Source organism: Rutilus rutilus, assembly GCF_951802725.1.
Source record: "Rutilus rutilus genome assembly, chromosome: 23".
NCBI classification, from domain to species: domain Eukaryota; kingdom Metazoa; phylum Chordata; class Actinopteri; order Cypriniformes; family Leuciscidae; genus Rutilus; species Rutilus rutilus.
In genome coordinates this window covers 22,523,494-22,543,414 of record NC_140233.1, presented here as the reverse complement: position 1 = coordinate 22,543,414, position 19,921 = coordinate 22,523,494, and the positions used below count along the sequence as shown (strand labels likewise).

At 41.9% G+C, this 19,921-nt stretch overlaps 1 protein-coding gene across 2 annotated transcripts in view; it reads right to left on the bottom strand.

Moving 5' to 3' along the window:
- Positions 1-4,210: 4,210 nt before the first annotated feature.
- Positions 4,211-19,921, bottom strand: part of LOC311282853 (mixed lineage kinase domain-like protein) — a 31,541-nt gene continuing 15,830 nt past the window's right edge. Inside the window, exon 11 of one of the 2 annotated variants that reach the window (XM_084396918.1) lies at positions 4,211-4,337. In XM_084396918.1, coding sequence (XP_084253044.1) covers positions 4,309-4,337 — 29 coding nt within the window. In that variant the 3' untranslated portion in view covers positions 4,211-4,308. Of the gene's footprint in view, positions 4,338-17,646; positions 18,258-19,921 lie in introns of those variants that run through there. The other variant, XM_084396917.1, reaches the window with a different exon arrangement.

Sequence of the window (19,921 nt, the reverse complement as noted above, 5' to 3'; positions counted from 1 at the left end):
CCAGAAGTGCAATAGCAGCAAGTGCAGGATATACAGTGGTTCCATAAGTGCAGAACATGGATATGTACTGAATAAATATAGAGTTGAATACTATTATAAACAAAAATTTACAGATAGATTGTCCTATGAATATAATATACAGATAACTATTACTGTGAACAGAGTTTACAGCTAGATATGTACTGAATATAATAATATACAGATGGCTATTACTATAAACAGAATGCTTACAGATAGATATGTACTGAATATAATATACAGATGGCTGTTACTATAAACAGAATTTTACAGATAGATATGTACTATGAATATATATACAGATGGCTGTTACTATAAACAGAATGTGAGCATAATATACAGATGGCTATTACTATAAACAGAATTTAACAAATAGATATATGTATAAGTTAGGCTAATGAGCAGTATAACAATGGATTAAAGTAGTGCAAATAAAGTTTGGACAGAAGCTATCCGAGTGAAAGTGCAGTGGAAAGTAATTGCATATTACAGTTAAGGTACGATATTGCAATGTATATATAAACAGTCGGTACTGTAAATAAACAGTCGGCAGTGCAAATTGAGCATATTCCAGTCAAGGTAGTAGTGCAAGATGCATATGTAAACAGTTGTTACTGTAATAACAGTCAGTAGTGCAAATGAACATTATAGTATTGCAAATACAAAATGGAGGCAGGTGTGAGGAGGGAGAGGAGAGTCAATCAGTATATAAGGGGAGTGGGATCAATGAGGGTTAGAGTTTAATAAAGAGACAGCTCTGGGGAAAAAACTGTTCTTTAGTCTGCTGGTCCTGGTCCGGAGGCACCTGAAACGCCTGCCGGAGGGCAGGAGAGAAAACAGTCTGTGGGCTGGGTGAGAGGAGTCCTTAAGGATGCTGCGAGCTCGATGCAGACAGCGTTTCCTCTGGATGTGCTCGATGGCAGGTAGTGGAGTCCCAGTGATGCGCTGGGCGGTTTTCACCACCCGCTGCAGTGCCTTGCGCTCTGCAACAGAACAGCTCCCATACCACACTGTAGCACAGTTGGTCAGGATGCTTTCTATTGCACAGCGATAGAAGTTCACCAGGATAGTGGAGGAAAGCTGATTCTTCCTCAGTGTCCTCAGGAAGAAAAGGCGCTGGTGAGCCTTCTTGACCAGGCTGGAGGTGTTGGTTGTCCAGGTCATGTCCGCCGAGATGTGGATCCCCAGGAACTTGAAACTGGAGACACGCTCAACAGCCATTCCATTGATGTGGATGGTGTCGTGTGTGCCTCTTGACACTTTCCTGAAGTCCACGATGAGCTCCTTCGTTTTGGTGGTGTTGAGGAGCTGGTTATTTTCGGTGCACCATGTGGCCAGGTGCTTGATCTCCTCCCTATAGGCAGTCTCATCGTTGTTGCTGATGAGACCAATCACCGTAGTGTCGTCCGCAAACTTGACGATGGAATTAGATCCGTACACAGGCTTGCAGTCGGAGGTGAAGAGGGAGTAGAGGAACGGGCTTAGCACACAGCCCTGTGGTACACCAGTGTTGAGTGTGATGGATGTGGAGCAGTTGGAGCCTGATCGAACATTCTGGGGTCTGTTGGTCAAGAAGTCCAAAATCCAGTTGCACATGGAGGTGTTGAAGCCCAGGTCTCCAAGTTTGGCTATTAACTTAGTTGGGATGACAGTGTTGAATGCTGAGCTGAAGTCAACAAACAGCATGCGTGCATAAGTGTTCTTATTGTCCAGATGTGTGAGCACAGAGTGCAGTGCCATGGAGACTGCATCCTCTGTGCTCCTATTGCTACGGTAGGCAAACTGGTGTGAGTCCAATGTGGATGGTAGAGAGTCTTTTAGGTGTGCCAGGACCAGCCGCTCAAAGCACTTCATTACGATGGGTGTAAGTGCTACAGGGCGGTAGTCATTAAGGCACTTCGGGCTGGAGTGTTTTGGCACTGGCACAATGGAAGTGCATTTAAAGCATGTTGGTACAGCTGCTTGGGCAAGAGACAGGTTGAAAATGTCTGTAAAAACCCCAGCGAGCTGCTCCGCACATGCCCTGAGTACGCGTCCAGGGATGTTGTCTGGTCCAGCAGCCTTGTGCGCGCTGATCCTGCTCAGTGCATTGCAGACATCTGTGGAGGAGAGTGTGATCGGTGGGTGGTCAGCTGAGGATTTGAGCTTGGTGGCAGTTTCTCTGTTGTCTCTTTCAAAGCGAGCATAAAAGTCATTTAGCTCGTTCAGGAAGTTGACATCAGTGGCTGCGGGGGTGGAGTGAGAGGGTTTGTAGTCACTGATGGCCTGAATGCCCTGCCACATGCGCCGAGGGTCAGCGTTGGAAAAGTGTCCCTCTATCTTAAGCTTGTAGCAGTGCTTGGCCTCTTTGATGCCCCTTTTCAGATTTGCTCTGGATGTGCTATAGGCTTGTGCATCTCCTGATCTGAAGGCAGTATTGCGTGTCTTCAATAGGAGTCGCACTTCCCTGTTCATCCATGGCTTCTGATTTGGGTATGTGGTGATCTGCTTCTGGGTTGTAACACTGTCAATGGTGGTATTAATATAATCCAGTACAGAGGAGGTGTAGCAGTCAATGTCCGTGTGAGAGCCACTGGTGGCTTGAGAAGCAAACATACTCCAGTCTGTGTGTAGAAACCTTTCCTGGAGTGAGAAATCTGCCCCCGCAGGCCACACCTTGATGGTCTTCACTGATGGCTTCACGTGATTGATCAGAGGTGCATATTTGGGGGTGAGGAACAAAGAAAGGTGATCTGACTGTCCCAAGTGGGGGAGGGGTGTCGCGACGTAAGCTTCAGCCATGTTTGTGTAAACATGGTCTAAGGTTTTGTTTCCTCTGGTGTGACAGGAAACATGCTGGTGAAATTTCGGTAGCACTGACTTTAAGTTTGAATGATTAAAATCACCCGCAACAATAAACGCAGCTTCCGGGTGAACGGTCTGTTGTTTACTGATGGCTGCGTGAAGTTCTTTCATAGCAAACTTGGCATCAGCATCCGGGGGAATATAGGCTGCAGTTATAATAGTGGAAGTGAACTCCCGCGGTAGATAAAACGGTCTACATTTAACCATGAGAAACTCAAGGTTAGCTGAACAATGTCTCCCAACAATAGCAGAGTTTGTGCACCAAGCTTTGTTAATGTAAATGCACAATCCACCACCTCTGGTCTTACCGGAACCATCTAATGTTCTATCCGCCCGGAATGTATGGCGTCCCGCTAGCTCAATAGCGTTGTCCGGTATTCCGCTGTTTAACCATGTTTCCGTGAAAATTAGAACATTACAGTTCAAAAGTCTCTTGCTGTATGTGATGTTGAGTCGAATCTCCTCCATTTTGTTCAACAGCGACCGTACATTGGCAAGGAAAATGCTGGGTAAAGAGAGCCGGTGTGGTGTTAGCTTTAGCTTAGCTCTTAGTCCTCCGCGCTTCCCCCGCCTTTGTTTACGATCTCGCCGGCGCCTGCGAGCACTTCCGCCCGGCCGGGCAGAGTGCATAGCCTCGGGTGATCTGGCGATCTCAGGAAGGAGTCGAAGGTTGTCCATAAAACTGTCGGAAATTCGCAAACCAATATCCAAAAGCTCACCTTGGGTGTACGATGTTAAGGCACAACTGTTCTGGACGAACAGACCCGAAATGAGCAAGAAAAATACTGCTAAATTACAGAATCTGGAGAGACCGCGAGCCTCGCGATGTACTCGCGCCGCCATCTTGGACTATAGGCATATTGTTATTGAGATATATCCTCTATATTATTATCCTATATTATCCTCTATTATTATTATCCTCTATGTTATTGAGATATATCTGTTACTAGAGATATATCCTCTCTAGTCCCCTCTTCCGTCCGGAAAAGTTATACCCCCAGTTAAGCAGACTGCTGTGATTGAGTCGCTGTCCACCAGTTCTTGGTTAATTCTTAGAGTCTGCTGTCTCACTACCACCCATGCTTGTCCTCGCACAATAGGATCGAGTTGGTACATTGGTTGCTTCAGAGTTGTTCCTCTAGGCTATCCTTGTTCTTGTTTTCAGATAACGGCAGTCGATGTGAGAAACAGACGTTGGCTGCCACTGACATCTGTTGTTTATGGGAATGGTTACTCCTCTGATCCCTCTCCTTGCTCTGTGAGTGTAATGTTTCTGCAAGGGCTTGCGTGGATCCACATGGCTCTCTCTGCTACTTTCACTGCTGTGTGCGTTATTAGCAGCACTTGGAACGGACCCAGCCACTTCTTTGCCTTCCAGCTCTTCCTCCTTATATCCCTTATCACCACGAAATCCCCTGGTTTGATGTTGTGCAGTGCAGTAAGGTATCAGCTGCCTTTCCTTGAGCTGCTTTCACCTGCACACAAATGCTAGATATGAGAGAAGACATTTCTTAACAATAGTTCAACATGTCATGTTCACACAACTCGGTAGATGGCGCTCTTTGTTTAACCTCTTCCATTCCCATAAATGGGGTCTTCCAAACAATATCCAAAAGGTCTTGAATTTTCACCAAATGTTGTGAACCCCTTAGTAAACCATACATTTGTTAATTGAGTTACCATAGCCCCTTTCGATGCATGGTCCAGTTACAGAGAACCATGCATCAATTTAGCATAATGGTTGAATTTTTTGGGGGGTAAACAAGGTTTGCCATCAACTCTAAACCAAACGCCGTCTTTAATGCTGCAGCCAGATTTGCTCCAAACAGCCTTCCCTGCCTCTGAAGCAAAAGACTGCATGCTCTGTAAAGAGTAAGAAGAGTCAAGGTTACTTTCAGATAACATGGTACACACAATCTCCTTTGTTTGTGTGGCAGCAACTTTTGCTGTGGATTGCTGTGGCATTTCCTACAGAAATAGAATATTTTTTGTTAGTGTGTGCGGCGCATTTACAAATAGAAATTCGATCAGGCAACAAAATAGCATCCAGCAAATTTGACACTAACTCAGCGTGAAGGATAGGGCGACCATCTGACTTCAAAAATTTCAAGCGCCCCAAAATCATGAGCCATCCTGAACGAATAATGAGAGTCTGTGTAAATCGTCACACATTTTCCTGCCATGAATTTTCAGACTTCAGTTAAAGCCACGAGCTCAGCTGCTTGAGCAGAGTTGGAGGGCAACAGCCTTGAGGGTAACACTTCAAATTCAGTGGTCTTCGTAAAATAAACCAATCCAGTTCAGGCCTGTTGTTTTGTCTCTGAAGGCAGAGCCATCTACAAACAACACATTCTCACAGTTATCGAGTAGTGTGTCTAGGAAGTCAGGTCGTACAGATTTGTTCAAGGTCAGTCAAACGACATTGATGTTCCTCCTCACCCTCCTCCTTTGTTCACCCACCGGCCGTTCATAAATGTGAGGGGGCTCTCTGGATAATTTGGATGGTGACTTAGCCAATTTGTCACTCTTTCTATGCTGTCAAGTCTATTATTTTACGTTCATCATTCTGATCACACATAGCTGATGGTATTTACATTTAGACCCTCATTTGAATTTAGACAAGGGTTTTTAACTCATGATGGATGGCAATCTTCAACTTCAGAATTCCAATTCCAAATACTCTGGGGCAAGCAGGGAGAGACAGAAGGCCGCGAAAGAACGGTGCGAGACCGGTGGCATGATTACTAATGATTACTGCGTATCTCACAGAGGAGCTACAGAAGCATAAAAGGAGGAGCGACGACAGTGAAGGACAAGAGAGGACCAGGCCTGGACTATTTACGTTATGTTTTGTTTATGTGTGTACGGCAGTTGTCCTTGAGGGAGCCTTTACATTCGTTTTGAGTGTTTAGTTTTGGAAAGTGTGTTACACATTCGCCGGTTCCCACCTCCTTCTTCCTATAACAACATGCCTCATTACATACTCTTAAACATACTAATCCAGAAAGTAATTCAAATCAACATCATAAATGACAATAAAAGTCATAATTACCACTAGCAGACAGAGCTGGATAACCAATCCAATTAAAGCTTGTCCCATGTTCTCATGTCCTTTTCATCAGATTCACTCAGAATTATCAGATTCTTTAAAGTTTATCATTTCACTTAACCATCTGTAATGATAAAACACTCATTCCAGAGGTTAGTGGCACAATATACACACACTGGGGACAGAATAATACCCAAAAAAAAAAAAAAAAAAAAAAGCTGTCACCATCACACACTAGACACATATGAACCGCTCACTTTAAAGGGTTGCTTTTGGTGTTAACATTTTGTTTGCAGGATTTACCTGGTCTCTTAACCAGTTTCAAAGCATTTGTTGTTTTGGTTCTAAAGTCATTGCTCTGTTTTGTTTAAGCTTTAACAGATAATATTCAGACATAGCACCATCCCTGCCTCCACTCAAGTGTTGATGAAAATACTGTGTGTGAAAATACATTGAGTGGATCGTGGATCTGACGGCCCGAGTGGTGGCCGCACAAGAGTGGTAATGTGGTTGTATCAACGCACACACATTTACACAGGACATGCATTTAGGAATAATCTATGTAGCACCGAAGGGGTGGGTTTCGTTATTCTGGACTCAATTACAACACCGACTACGCCACCCTGGGAATTTCACCCAGAGAAATAATGGTCCAATAAGGACACAGGTTTGTTCCCACAAAGATAGAGCAGAGACGTGAATATAGAAAATAATGCTTTATTATGACTAAAATAAAAGCTTCACACACACACAATTCAATTCACAAAGGGGTTAATATGGCTTCAAAACAAAAGGAAAATAAACAAATTCAATCAGACAATCAAGAGTAACATGTCAGCTGGCAAGGGGAAATAACAAACCTACCCAATTCCACTTCACTACGCACTTCAAACGTACACTAATGTACTCACTTCACCACAAGCACACGTACATTCAGGTGACAGAAAATTTAGAAGAATCAAGTCACTCAGTGAACAAGGGTACCCATTAACTTGGACCTAGAGTGGTCAGCACTCCTTAGTCAGTCCAACAAAGTTAACAAAATCAACAAATTGTCAAGTCAATAAACACGAGAAAAAGTATACAATCAAATTGTCACAAATCAAAACAATAAACACAAGGAAAAAAAGAAAAATACAAAGTTGATCAACAAAATAAGATACAAATCACATGACACACGATCCATTAATAAGATACACACAAAAAGGATACTCCATAACATCACACAAACTCAAACATCAATAGGCCTACTTATTTTTCACACGAACACACTCGCACATACACACACAAACACAAACACGCACACACTTCCAACAATAAACGAACACTCAAACAACTCGCATCAACTTATGAATTCATTCACACAACGATCTAATTATACCATACAAACTAGGGTGACCATACGTCCTGTTTAACCAGGACATATCTGGCCAGGATTTCGAGATCGCCCAAAATGCCCGGGATTCGTCTTTTGCTTTCTACAGTCACCATTCATTATGTTTACATTACGTTATTTGACACTGACACGTACGTGCCAGCTTTGCAGGTCATGCATTCTGATTCACACGGATCCCGATCGAGACGAAAACACAGGAATTTTCTTAGCAATGCACATCAACCGATCACTTGTTTAGCGTTCATGTAAACACTACATTCAGATTAACCAATCGGAATTAATTCAGTACTACTGAATCAAAAGGTGTACATGTAAACAAAATGAATGGCGACGAGAAAGCAAAAGCCGAATCGCGGATATTTTGGGCGATCTCAAAATCCCGGCCGGATATGACCTGGAATATGGTCACCCTAATACAAACCCCACAAACAGTCTTCCAGTTGAAACAGTGCGGAGGTGGCAAACGGCCACACGGATTAATACTCGGGTCTCACAATCTCCCAATGTCAAGTTCACTTGATGTGGGTTGGTCTAGCGAGCGCAACTGAGGCGAGGCGAGGCAAGACGGAACGCAAGACGGCAATGCGCAACAAAGAAGGTGCTCGAAACGACGAAGATAAGAGACCAAAAAGGAAGGGGAAGCCAGGTCACGGTCCCAATCAGCTGTCATCACACGGACATACCAGCTCTTGGCCTCTTTAGCTACAACAGAGGGGAACGCGATATAAACAAGTCCTTTCGCAGATATCCACCCATTAAATCAAATAGTTTACCCACCTGATTATTAACAAATCAGCCCTTCCAACGTCAGACCACGATAGATAAACAGCCCAGGGTGCATACTAAAACAAACAGAACGCATATAGCCAACAGCTCGCCCCACATTAAATATTTATTTCTTCATAGTAACATATAAAATGCTGTGTGGCTCAGCTCAAAGATCCCCATAAGAGAACAGCTCGAAAAGACGGCTGTTGCATCTCTGTCTTAATTAAATAAACACACGGACACCACTTTACTTTCTCAACCTCCTTCACTCTCCTTCTTTTACTGAATGTCTTACACTGCCTTTTCTCTTTAGGCCACAGCGCCTTCTAGTGACAACTGCTTGAAACAACGCCAGTAATACTGATACATTACATCCCCCCTTTTCTTTGGATATAAAATCACATCACTTAACTGAACATGTTTAAGACTAAATTCTATATTAACTCACTGAACATATCTTGAACCCCCCTTTTTTTTTTTTTTTAACAATTCTCAACATATTTATATACTTCACTTGCCATTTTCATTAGATCAAACACTCTAACATCTATGGCATTTATTCCTTTCAGTCCATGACATAATCAGATAACTTCTCAGGCAATCGTCTAGTCCTTTGGGGTCTATCCGGTTTTGGTGTGATTGGAAAATCAGCCTTGGGACTTTGATCATGAAAATTAGAGTCAGGACAATAACTGTTTGTGTTCTGATCTGTCTGTTCACGTCCAGTTCCTACGTCGGCCGTTTTATCGGTGTTGAATCTTTTAACATGAGTGGTGTTTCGCGTGTATCTCGCCCCAGTAGGTGATTCCACAGTCACCTGATTTCCAGTTTTGCTCACGACCTGGTGTGGGATTGGATTAAATGGAGTTGTGAATTTATCCTTCTTCTCCTGTTGCACAAGCACTGTGTCACCGACATTTACTTTTGAGTACTGTGCCCCTCGACGATCATCTGCATACTTCTTTGCTTTTGCTTTTTGTTCTGCATCCCTATCGCATACTTGCTGATCTTTGCATGCCTCTGAAAGGTTGGGCAACTTTCCTCGAATCTTTCTGTTAAAAAGCAATTCGGCTGGGCTTTTTCCTGTCGTGGTATGTTCTATACCCCTATACACAGTGACATATTTCCTCAGCTCTTTTTTCCAGTCAAGTCCCTCAGCCTGTGCAATTCGAATTCTTTTCATTAAAGAGGAGTTTTGGCGTTCCACTTCCCCATTAGCCTGAGCCCATTTGGGAGTAGTTTTCACATGTTCAATGCCATTGTTCTCACAAAATGCACCAAACTGTTCCGCCTTGAACTGAGGTCCTTGATCTGACCTACATGTAACAGGTAGTCCATGTCTACTAAATATAGACTCCAGGCTGTCTATAATTTTTTCTGATGTTGTTGACATCAATACATCATATTCGTAGTAGCGACTATAATAATCCACTACGACAAGTATGGAGTGACCAGTTGGGAGTGGTCCTAACAGATCTATGGCCACATCCTGCCAGGGTCCATCTGGTAGTGGCGTTGGTCTTAGTGGTTCAGGTGCGTCCGACCTGGATACCACCTGGCACCCGTGACATGACTTGCAGTACTTCTCTGCGGCTTTATCCATACCCGGCCACCACACTTTGGACCGGAGATGCTGTTTAGTGCCCACAATTCCTAAATGTCCTTCGTGCGCTAGAGCTAATGCCCTGAGTTGTAACGCTTTTGGTACCACTATCCGTGTTCCACGGAGGACCAAATGGCCAATACAGCACAACTCGTTGGCTATTGGAGCATATGCTTTACAGTTCTCAAAATGTCCACTGTTAACTGCAAAACGCACCTCTTTCAACTCCATGTCGCTCTCAGAGGCTCTCTCGACTTCTCTGGTGGTTAACGCATTAGGAGTTGCACTCACTGCAATGAATCGGACGTATTCCTCTGACTTATGGATGTGTCTCTCAGTTTTTGCTGTTTCCCCCAGCAGTCTTGACAGCGGATCTGCAATATTCTGCCTGCCCGGTAAGTACGTGACCCTGAAATTGTATGGTTGTAATCGGAGTACCCATCGCTCTATACGTGCACAGGGTTTAGAGCGGGGACTGTATATGGCCTCTAGCGGTTTGTGGTCCGTGATCAGCTCAAATTCTCGGCCATAAATGTAAGCGTGTAGTCTCTCACATGCCCACACGAGAGCTAGTGCCTCCTTTTCTGTCTGTGAATATCTACGTTCACAGTCCGTTAAGCAGCGACTCACATAGCATATTGGCACCGTCTCCCCTTTTTGGATCTGAACTAAGACAGCTCCCAGCCCCACTGGGCTCGCATCCGCGATCACTTTGGTTGGTGCGCATTTATCAAAATAGGCTAACGTGCTTGCTCTGGCCAATTCTTCTTTTAGCGCCTTGAACGATTGTCTTTGTTCTGGCCCAAACTCAAAGCATGTCCCCTTTTTGGTCAAGCGTCTTAGTGGTTCTGACAATGTCGCAAACTGTGGGATGAATCTGCTGCTGTAACCCACCAGACCTAGGAAACTCCTAACTTCTGAAGACGTCTTTGGTTCTCTTGCCTCCCTTACAGCTCGCACTCTTTCTTCTGTTGGACCGATTCCTTTCTCAGACAAAAGAATTCCCATGAATATCAATTTGCTCATGTTGAACTGGCACTTCTCAGCGTTTAATGTCAATCCCCGTTCGCTCAGCCTTTTAATGACCGCATGTAAACGTTGATCGTGCATTTCTTTGTCACTAGCATGAACAATGACATCATCTGAGATATTTTCTACCCCCTCAATTCCTGCTAAGGCTTTGGCAATCTCGTGTTGATACTGTTCGCTGGCGGAGGATACACCAAAGATCAGCCTTTTATAACGATATACGCCATTATGCACCGCAAATGTAGTGATCTCCCTTGATTCAGGGCTGAGCTCCAGTTGGTGGTAACCCCACTTTAAATCCAGCTTGCTGAATATAGTTGAGCCATTAACGCCTTGGAGAATTTCATCCACTGTCGGGATGGGGTAACGCTCCCTCACTATAGCACGGTTAGCCTGCCTCATGTCCAGACACAATCTTATCTCTGAGTTAGCCTTTGGCACAATGACCACAGGATTCACCCATGGTGTGGGACCGCTGACGGGTTCAATGATGTCCATGTCCATTAGCTCCTTTATTCTCTGCTCTACTGCTCTTCTGAGATTAAATGGAATGCGTCTGAGTGACTGTGCTACTGGTTTTACACTCTGGTCTATGTGTAAGGTGACTTGATTGGTGTTTAACTTGCCAACCCCACTGAACACTTCTGGATATTTTTGTTGCAGTGCTTGCTTTATTTCCATCACAGCAGAGATGTCAGCTCCTATTTTCAACACTCCCAGCTTAATAGCAGTCTCTCTTCCCAAAAGTGGTTCTCCTTTCCCTCTTATCACAATGAATTCAGCCTGCTCCGTTTTATTGGATATATTCACCTCACATTTGAATGCACCCTTGACTGTTAGGGGTTGGTTGGAAGAGTATGTGTATAGCTTTCTTTCAGCTTCAGGAACATATGACTTGCATTTAATTTTACTCTGTTTAAGATCCTCCCAGGTATCTTCATCAATTACATTATTTGTGGCACCTGAGTCGATTAACAGTGTTAGTTTTACTCCGCCCACAAGGAAAGTCAACCTCTCTGACATCGTATTCTCTTGGACAGCAAATGCATAATCAGCTTCCTCCACATTATTTACACGATTCTTTTTTTGGTGTTTTGTGCGACACATCTTGGAAAAATGGTCTTTTCCATTGCATTTATGACATACTTGACCCCGTGCTGGACATATTTGGTCTCTGGCTAAATGGTCCTTGTGTCCACATCTGTAACATTTCCTATCTACTTTTTCATCTGTTCCCTCTGCAGGTCTGTGTCTGGTGTATCCTTTCTCTTTTTTGTCTCTTTTTTGCACAATTCGATTAACTGCACCTGTTTCAGGTTTCAACGACATCACTGACATCTGCTCTTCAATTCTCTCACACTGTGACGCTAATTCCACTGAACGAGCGAGCGTAAGACTTGGACCTTCCTCCAGCAATTTCCGACGAACATAATCTGACATGCATTTGCTGAGAATAGCATCTCTTATCTGATTGTCTGTGTCAGTTTGAAACCCACAGTCTTTTGCAGCTTGCCGCAGGCGAGTGGCAAATTGTTGTATCGTCTCACCTGTTTTCTGAGTCAACATGTGAAAAGCTTGTCGGGCGAATGCTGCGTTGACTTGAGGCACGAAATAAGAATTCAAAGCGGTCACTGCGGCGTAGAGTTACCTCTACGAGTTACCATAGTCAGTTACCTCCCCCGTGTTCTCCAGAGTTGAAAAGACATCTTGTACATCTGGTCCCGCGAGGTGTAGCATTAAAGCCCTCCTCCGTTGTTTAGTCGCGTCCGTCACATCCCCTGTGATGATAAGTCCTTTCCCATCTGCGTACAATTCGAAAGACTTTAGCCATCGCGTCCATCTCGGTCCTAGCGTGGCTGGATCCGAAAAACATTCAAAGTTCTGGATCCCGCTTTTCTCTGTCATTGTTTCGGTTCACAGCTTTAGATGTACTGTTTTTTTTTATTTTTATTTTTTTTTATCCTCGTCGCCAGTGTTGCATCTCTGTCTTAATTAAATAAACACACGGACACCACTTTACTTTCTCAACCTCCTTCACTCTCCTTCTTTTACTGAATGTCTTACACTGCCTTTTCTCTTTAGGCCACAGCGCCTTCTAGTGACAACTGCTTGAAACAACGCCAGTAATACTGATACATTACAACGGCGTCCAAGTTTGCAGCAGTCAACGCGCTCCAACAATGCAATAGCTTCCTTATACACACTCAGGCACCTATAGCGCACCTGGATCTAATTAGGTGATTACCATTCATCCAGTAGCAATATAATGATGGATCATAACCACACGAAACAAACAATATTAATTAATTATTTATTGTTAGGTTTTCATATGTTTACATTTACAGCACATTTTATATACATTGTTACTGATTTGAAGTGCACAAATTAGTTACGTTGTATATGTTACTTAAGCTGTGTCCCAATGTGAAGGCTGCATCGCTCCTTGCAGCGTACGCAACGGTTATAAATGAGGCCCCTGGTGGGTATTGAGGGACGGCGGAGCACTATGCGGAGCACGGAGTCGACACGCAGTGGAGCCGATCCGCAGCCGTTCCGCAGTTGGTGGAAATCCGGGGTAACGCTATATTGACAGTAGTGATGCAAGGATCACGGAATCCGTGGAGACTACAGATAATTCATGGGTCGGACAGGCAAGTAGGCTAATAAAAAAAAAAACATTCCAATTAATTGCGGGTGGGTCGCGGATCGATGAGAGATAAATCATTAATGTGTTGATTTTATTAAAGACAAAAAACTCGTTTCACCGTAAAACACAACAAATGTGCATCACTTAGGGCTGCACGATATATAATTTTAGCATTGATATTGTGATGTGCGCATCCGCGATAGTACGGATCAATAGTACGCAGGATGTGCAATGTCAAGTAGGCCTCTAAGGGTCGTAGCTGATCCGTGATCCGTACAAGCCAGCTATCCCCCGGTTCGGAACGCATGTGATTCGCGGATTAATTGCAAAGTTTAATCATCATAGAGTAAAAGTTTATCATTTGCATGTGTTTTTAAGTCGAGTCAGGCATCAAACGCAAGAGGACGTACGCGTTGTTTTCTGTGCATAGACAGAGCCACGCAGACAACACTTGAACGCCAAATTCAGTGTTGTAAACAGAAAGAAAACAGATGCGTGTCATTTATATTAGGTCCGTGCATTGGTCTTAAAGGGACAACCTAATGTACCCGCAGCTGTTTGTGTCACCAATGGTGATCAAACAACAAAAGAGAAAGAGAAAATTACTTGTAGCTTTAACAGAGATAAATTGTATTAATTAATTTATGACTTATATTTCATTTATACAGTGAAGACTTAATTTAATAATAATAATAATAATTCGTTACATTTATATAGCGCTTTTTCTGAGACCTCAAAGCGCTTTACATATAGATGGGGGAATCTCCTCAACCACCACCAATGTGCAGCATCCACTTGGATGATGCGACGGCAGCCATATTGCACCAGAACGCCCACCACACACCAGCTTACTGGTGGAGAGGAGACAGTGATGAAGCCAATCAGTATATGAGGATGATTAGGAGGCCATGATAGACAGAGGCCAAGGGGCAAATTTGGCCAGGATGCCGGGGTTACACCCCTACTCTTTTTCGAAGGACATCCTGGGATTTTTAATGACCACAGAGAGTCAGGACCTCGGTTTAACATCTCATCCGAAGGACGGTGCTCTTTGACAGTATAGTGTCCCCATCACTACACTGGGGCGTTAGGACCCACACAGACAACAGGGTGAGCACCCCCTGCTGGCCTCACTAACACCTCTTCCAGCAGCAACCTGGTTTTTCTCAGGAGGTCTCCCATCCAGGTACTAACCAGGCTCAGCCCTGCTTAGCTTCAGTGGGCAACCAGTCTTGGGCTACAGGGTGATATGGCTGCTGATATGACAGCATTTACAATTTACAATTGATTATTACATTTCTGTTCCTGAATACTGTTAGATTTCTGATTTATAAATCACGGCTTATTTCAATTGTATATTTACTTCTATTGTATTTATCTATGCTTGTAATTTGTTTATTATTTTCTATGCAGATTCACTCCCTTACAAAATCACCCCAATTGTTGAATCAGGTGATGAGTATGATATATGTAACGGCTGAGAAGCACTACGTATGTATATATGACAATAAACTCATAAAGCCAGCCTTTGCTCGGGATGAACATATTTAAATTCTTGCATGTGTTCAGGAAGTTGCAGTGACTGAAACAGTGTCAATTTATGTTTGAAAGGAGTAAAGTCTGTGTTCAGGTTATTAAGGAAATGCAATTTTGCCAAAGAAGAATGTTAACTTGAAATAGCTAAATGTTAACTTTAAATCAGCCTACTTCAGTGTAATATGTTACAATATTATTATGCTTAACGCTGAGAATTTGAATAATTGTAATGTGATGATCGGTTGCGGATATCTAAATCAGAGAAAATCATAGATTCGAGTGGATCGCGAGTGGATGATTTATATTAACAGCAAATCAGTTGACGTTAGAACCGATCCACATATCTGTAAATGACAGCTGGTTCTGTTGCCAGTCATGACTATTGAGTAAATATTACTTTTACTTAACTTTATTTACATGTGTGACCTAACACTGCATAGATAACGTTACACATCACTGACAAGCCTACATTTACCGGAAAAAAAAAATTCATGACCATTAGCTGTAACATCAATCTGTCAATGAACTAACGTACACATCAGTAAACACATAGCGTTCTTATCTCACTACTCTACCCTGCCAGTACACACAAATATAGATCAAAGTGACATTACGTTAACCAACCATTCAGAAACGTCCTGTTCGAGCCTTAATTGTCAAACTTCTTCGGGGCCGTCATCTTGTTCCGGGTCCGACTCCGGTTCAAATTGATACGGTTGCACAGATGTGTCCTCAGAGACTCCCGCTGTCATTCTTCAAAATATACCCTCAACTGTTGTCAAGGCAACACTGTTAGTTGTGTCAAAACGCCCACAGAACAGAGGGGCGGGGTGAGCAAAGCTCATTATCATTTAAAGACACATGCACTTAAATGGCGTGCTGAAAACAGAGCTGTTTTTGACCAGGTAAAATAAGTGTTTTCTTACAATACTAATGAGAATTTTTAATTAAAGTACATTACAAACTTTTAATTTAGACCCTAAAGAATTATATTAGCTTGTACAAAAATGGCATTATATGACCCCTTTAAGAATTTTAGATTTACTGTAATCTTTAAGAATGTTAAAATTGAAAAGAAGAATACTTGGTTTAATGAAGAAATGTAAACTATTAGAAGATGTATATATTATTTCCTCTTTTTTTTCAATGGCAGCATCCGAAATTGCATACTTCCCTACTTAAGTAGGCAAAAAACAGTATGTGACAAAAGAAGTATGTCCGAATTCACAGTACTCATAAAAGAGTAGGCAAAAAGTACCCTACTTTTTGAGTTGACCTACTTTTTCCGACGAGATTCTGAAGTGTACATACGATGGAGGATACTAGATCCTTTACTAGAGGATTTTGAATGCCAGAGAAAGCAAGGTAGCTGATTACAATCATACATAGGGTTGGAAGGGTTACTTTTAAAATGTATTCTGTTACAGTTACAAATTACTTCATAAAAAAGGTATTCAGTAACGTAATCCAAGCACCACAATATGAAAGTAATGTAATCTGATTACTTTTGGATTCCTTCAAGCCTGGTACAACTGTCAGGGCTGAAGCACTGATATGAGGTCACGGCAGGAATGTTTCTAACAGTAGTTGAAGGACACCTAAGATTTTTGTGTTACCATTCATCTTCATGCAGTTATAACTGTTTTTTTTTACATTACTTCTTAATCAGTAACAGACACCGTTATAAACCATCTACAAAAGTAAGCTTAGTGTAGTATTACCACGTTAACTTTGACACCTGCATACACAGTTTGTAATAACACAATAACCATAATGCGTTGTTCATTATAAACATGGGATTATGAATTAGATTGAGAACGTCGTACATAGAAAACATGCCGTAATGTACCCTGAGTGTAAACCTTAGCCGCATTCATTGTGAAGCGTGCAAGCGATTTGCAAAGATTAATATAAAGATTAAAGGAGAAGTTCACTTTTAAAATGAAAATTCTGTCATCATTTAGTCACCCTCATGTTGTTTTAAAGCTGTATGAATTTCTTTCTTCTGCTGAACATAAAGGAAGATATGTAGAAGAATATCAGTAACCGGACAGTTTTTGGGTCCCAATGACTTCCATAGTATATTTTTTTCCTACTATGGAAGTCAATGGGACCCAAAAACTGTCTGGTTACTGACATTCTTCTAAATATCTTCATTTCTGTTCAGCAGAAGAAAGAAATTCATACAGCTTTGAAACAACATGAGGGTGAGTATATGATGACAGAATTTTCATTTTAAAAGTGAACTTCTCCTTTAATATAAAGGTTAATAAAACGTTACACTCACTTCTTCTGGAGGTGCAGCAGGATCACGAATAGTTGGTACCGATCCTTTTTTCAGGAGCAGCTTAGCAAAACCAGCTTCATACTGACCCTTGTTTGTAAAGCAGTCTGGTGTGAAATGATTCGCGCAAACATGAAAGCATTGCTGTTGATCGTGGGGAATATTCCCTTCGAAAACAAAACTCAGCCACTGCGTCTTCAGTGGTTCGGATTTAGGAACATCAAAATGACTGCTGTGTTCGTTATTACACCCAAGAACAGAACACCACAATCGCTTAGACGCCATTCTGCTCCAGCGTATCAACAATGGCGGACTATGATGACAGCTCGCTCACGAACGAGGGTGGGTCTTGTGTTGAAACGCTGCTGTCAATTAACAATCGTGGGAGGGGACATCGTGTGATGTCACACGGTCGAACGGCTTGATTTGAGACGGGGGAAAACATATAAGAAGATAAAAAAAAAAACACTGGATGGATTTTTATCATTTTATGATGGTTGTGTACAGGCACTGCCAACACACATTTCAGTACAATCAACTTGTAAAAGTGCATGTACCATTATATGACCCCTTTAAACAGAAACAGAAAACAAGCAATGACTTTGTTTTAAGGTCAGGAAAGCTACAAGGTAAAAAAAAAGAAAGAAAGTGAAACATGCAAGAATGAATTGTTCACAATAAGATACATAATATGTATTTATAAAATAGAAATACTGAATTTACATTTCATGTCGATTTTAAACAGGAAAAAAACGTATAGAATGTTTCTTAACTTCTGATTCCATGCTGACTCCTGAAATCTGCAATCCATAGATAATGTCTTTTTGTGCATGAGTTAACTCTAGGTTACCAATAGGACGTTGATTGAATTCCTCACAGGTGTTCTGGAACCGGCATTCCCCAAGAGTTCAGGGTTTATGCGACGTAAAGTTGATCCTGCTTTCTGGAAATACCCCCCAGGTAGATGGTAATAGATTGTATCGTTAGAATCTGATGTGGACAATTTGCCAGCAGGTTTGAATAGAGTTGCAGAGGTGCTCCATCAATCCTCTTCCACCATTTTAAGGAGCATGTCCACCAACACTTAAAAAAGAGACCATAAATAACGCTTTCTTAAAATTCAGATTTTCTATTGTTACCATCAAAAATTATAATTTGTATGTTCTTTTTCACATATTCACATTATCTATTTAAATAATCTTGTTTATAATGATGTCAGTTTTGTGCTTTTTGAGTAAGGGTAAAGATTAGCTGTAAGGTTATGCCTTTTTTGGCCCATTGTAGGCTGTTTGTACTTTCTTGAAATATCTCACCAAAAGTTTGTGTAGGTGTAACAGATATGTTGACCTTTGGTTTGCTTTAATGAGTCATATTGTTCATGTATTTAATTTTGAGAAATCAAGATTTAAAAAAAATTATATTTATAATCATAAATATTTATAGCCATTATGTGTGCCCTGTCTTGGGTCAAACATTTAATATTCAACAGCTCACTGCCCTGTTTTGTTTCAGTTGGTTCTGTAGTCAGACCAGATTTATTCTCCCTCTGCAACAAACACAATCATCTTACTTTCAATGGGCCAATTTTAATTGTATCCGGTAATTCAAACTAATTGCTAAACGAATGGCCCATATCACAGAGAAAGGGATATAACAATAGATTCTTTGTGTTAAGTTGCTTATAGAATGAGCAGTACAGAAACATTTCAATAAAGTAACAATATGCAGTTTTAAAGTTGTTTGCAGAAAAACACATCCTGAGCAACTCTGGCCCTCGAGATCCACTTTACTGTTTAGCTCTATAACTGTGATCAGACTCATTTGCCTGTACCTTTCTAGTAATCGTGACAATGTGTTCTAGTATTGGTGTGTGTATTTACATAAAGTGTGGTTCTACCATATGGACATTTACTTATGTTTTCAGACACACTGAAACGTACAATATCGACGTATCGACAGCACTAAAATGTAGAGGCCGACCGATTTATCGGCTGATGTGAGCCTGTCGCAGATATATCGGTATCGGCGTTTATGACACAGATATGCCGCCAATATGAATTTATTTTAAAAAAAAATTTTCAGAACATATAATGCGGATAAAATGCTTGTAAATTGTGTAACTACGTAGTTTGTCCAGTAGAGACAATTGCTCCATTGTTTGCTAATGGCGACCCAGGTTACTGTAGTAACACCAGCCAACCCTTTTACTTCAGTAAGGAGGTCTCTTCTTCAGACACGGTGTATGATGCGCACACATTAGCTTCCACTTCCACTGACAAGGTATGAAACATGGCTAGCTAGCTAATGTAGAAAACGTTGTGTGGGTAAAAGACGGGGTCATTGTTTATTTACTTTATAGCATAGCATCTCACCAACTAGGTGACAACGTAGCGTTAAATCACCATTCAACAGACTCAAGCCACCACCGCACTAGTAACAAGCAACTTACTTTTAAGACACCGCTCTAGCTGCTGCCTGAACAAAACACCGGACGCAAGCGGCGCGATGCGACAAAAGACAGTTGAATCCTTTATAATCAGTGATGTTGTCTACACTGGATGCGGCGCGATGCGAGCAACAAATCTCAGATAGTAAACTGATGCCTCATTCTGCTTTGTAAAGGGCACTTTGCCACATCCAGGGTAAACACAGTGTGAACCCATTCTGCATATAACGCTACGTTACAACATAAAGCAATATTCCAATAATTTATATAATTATAACACTTTATATAGAGCCATTTTGGA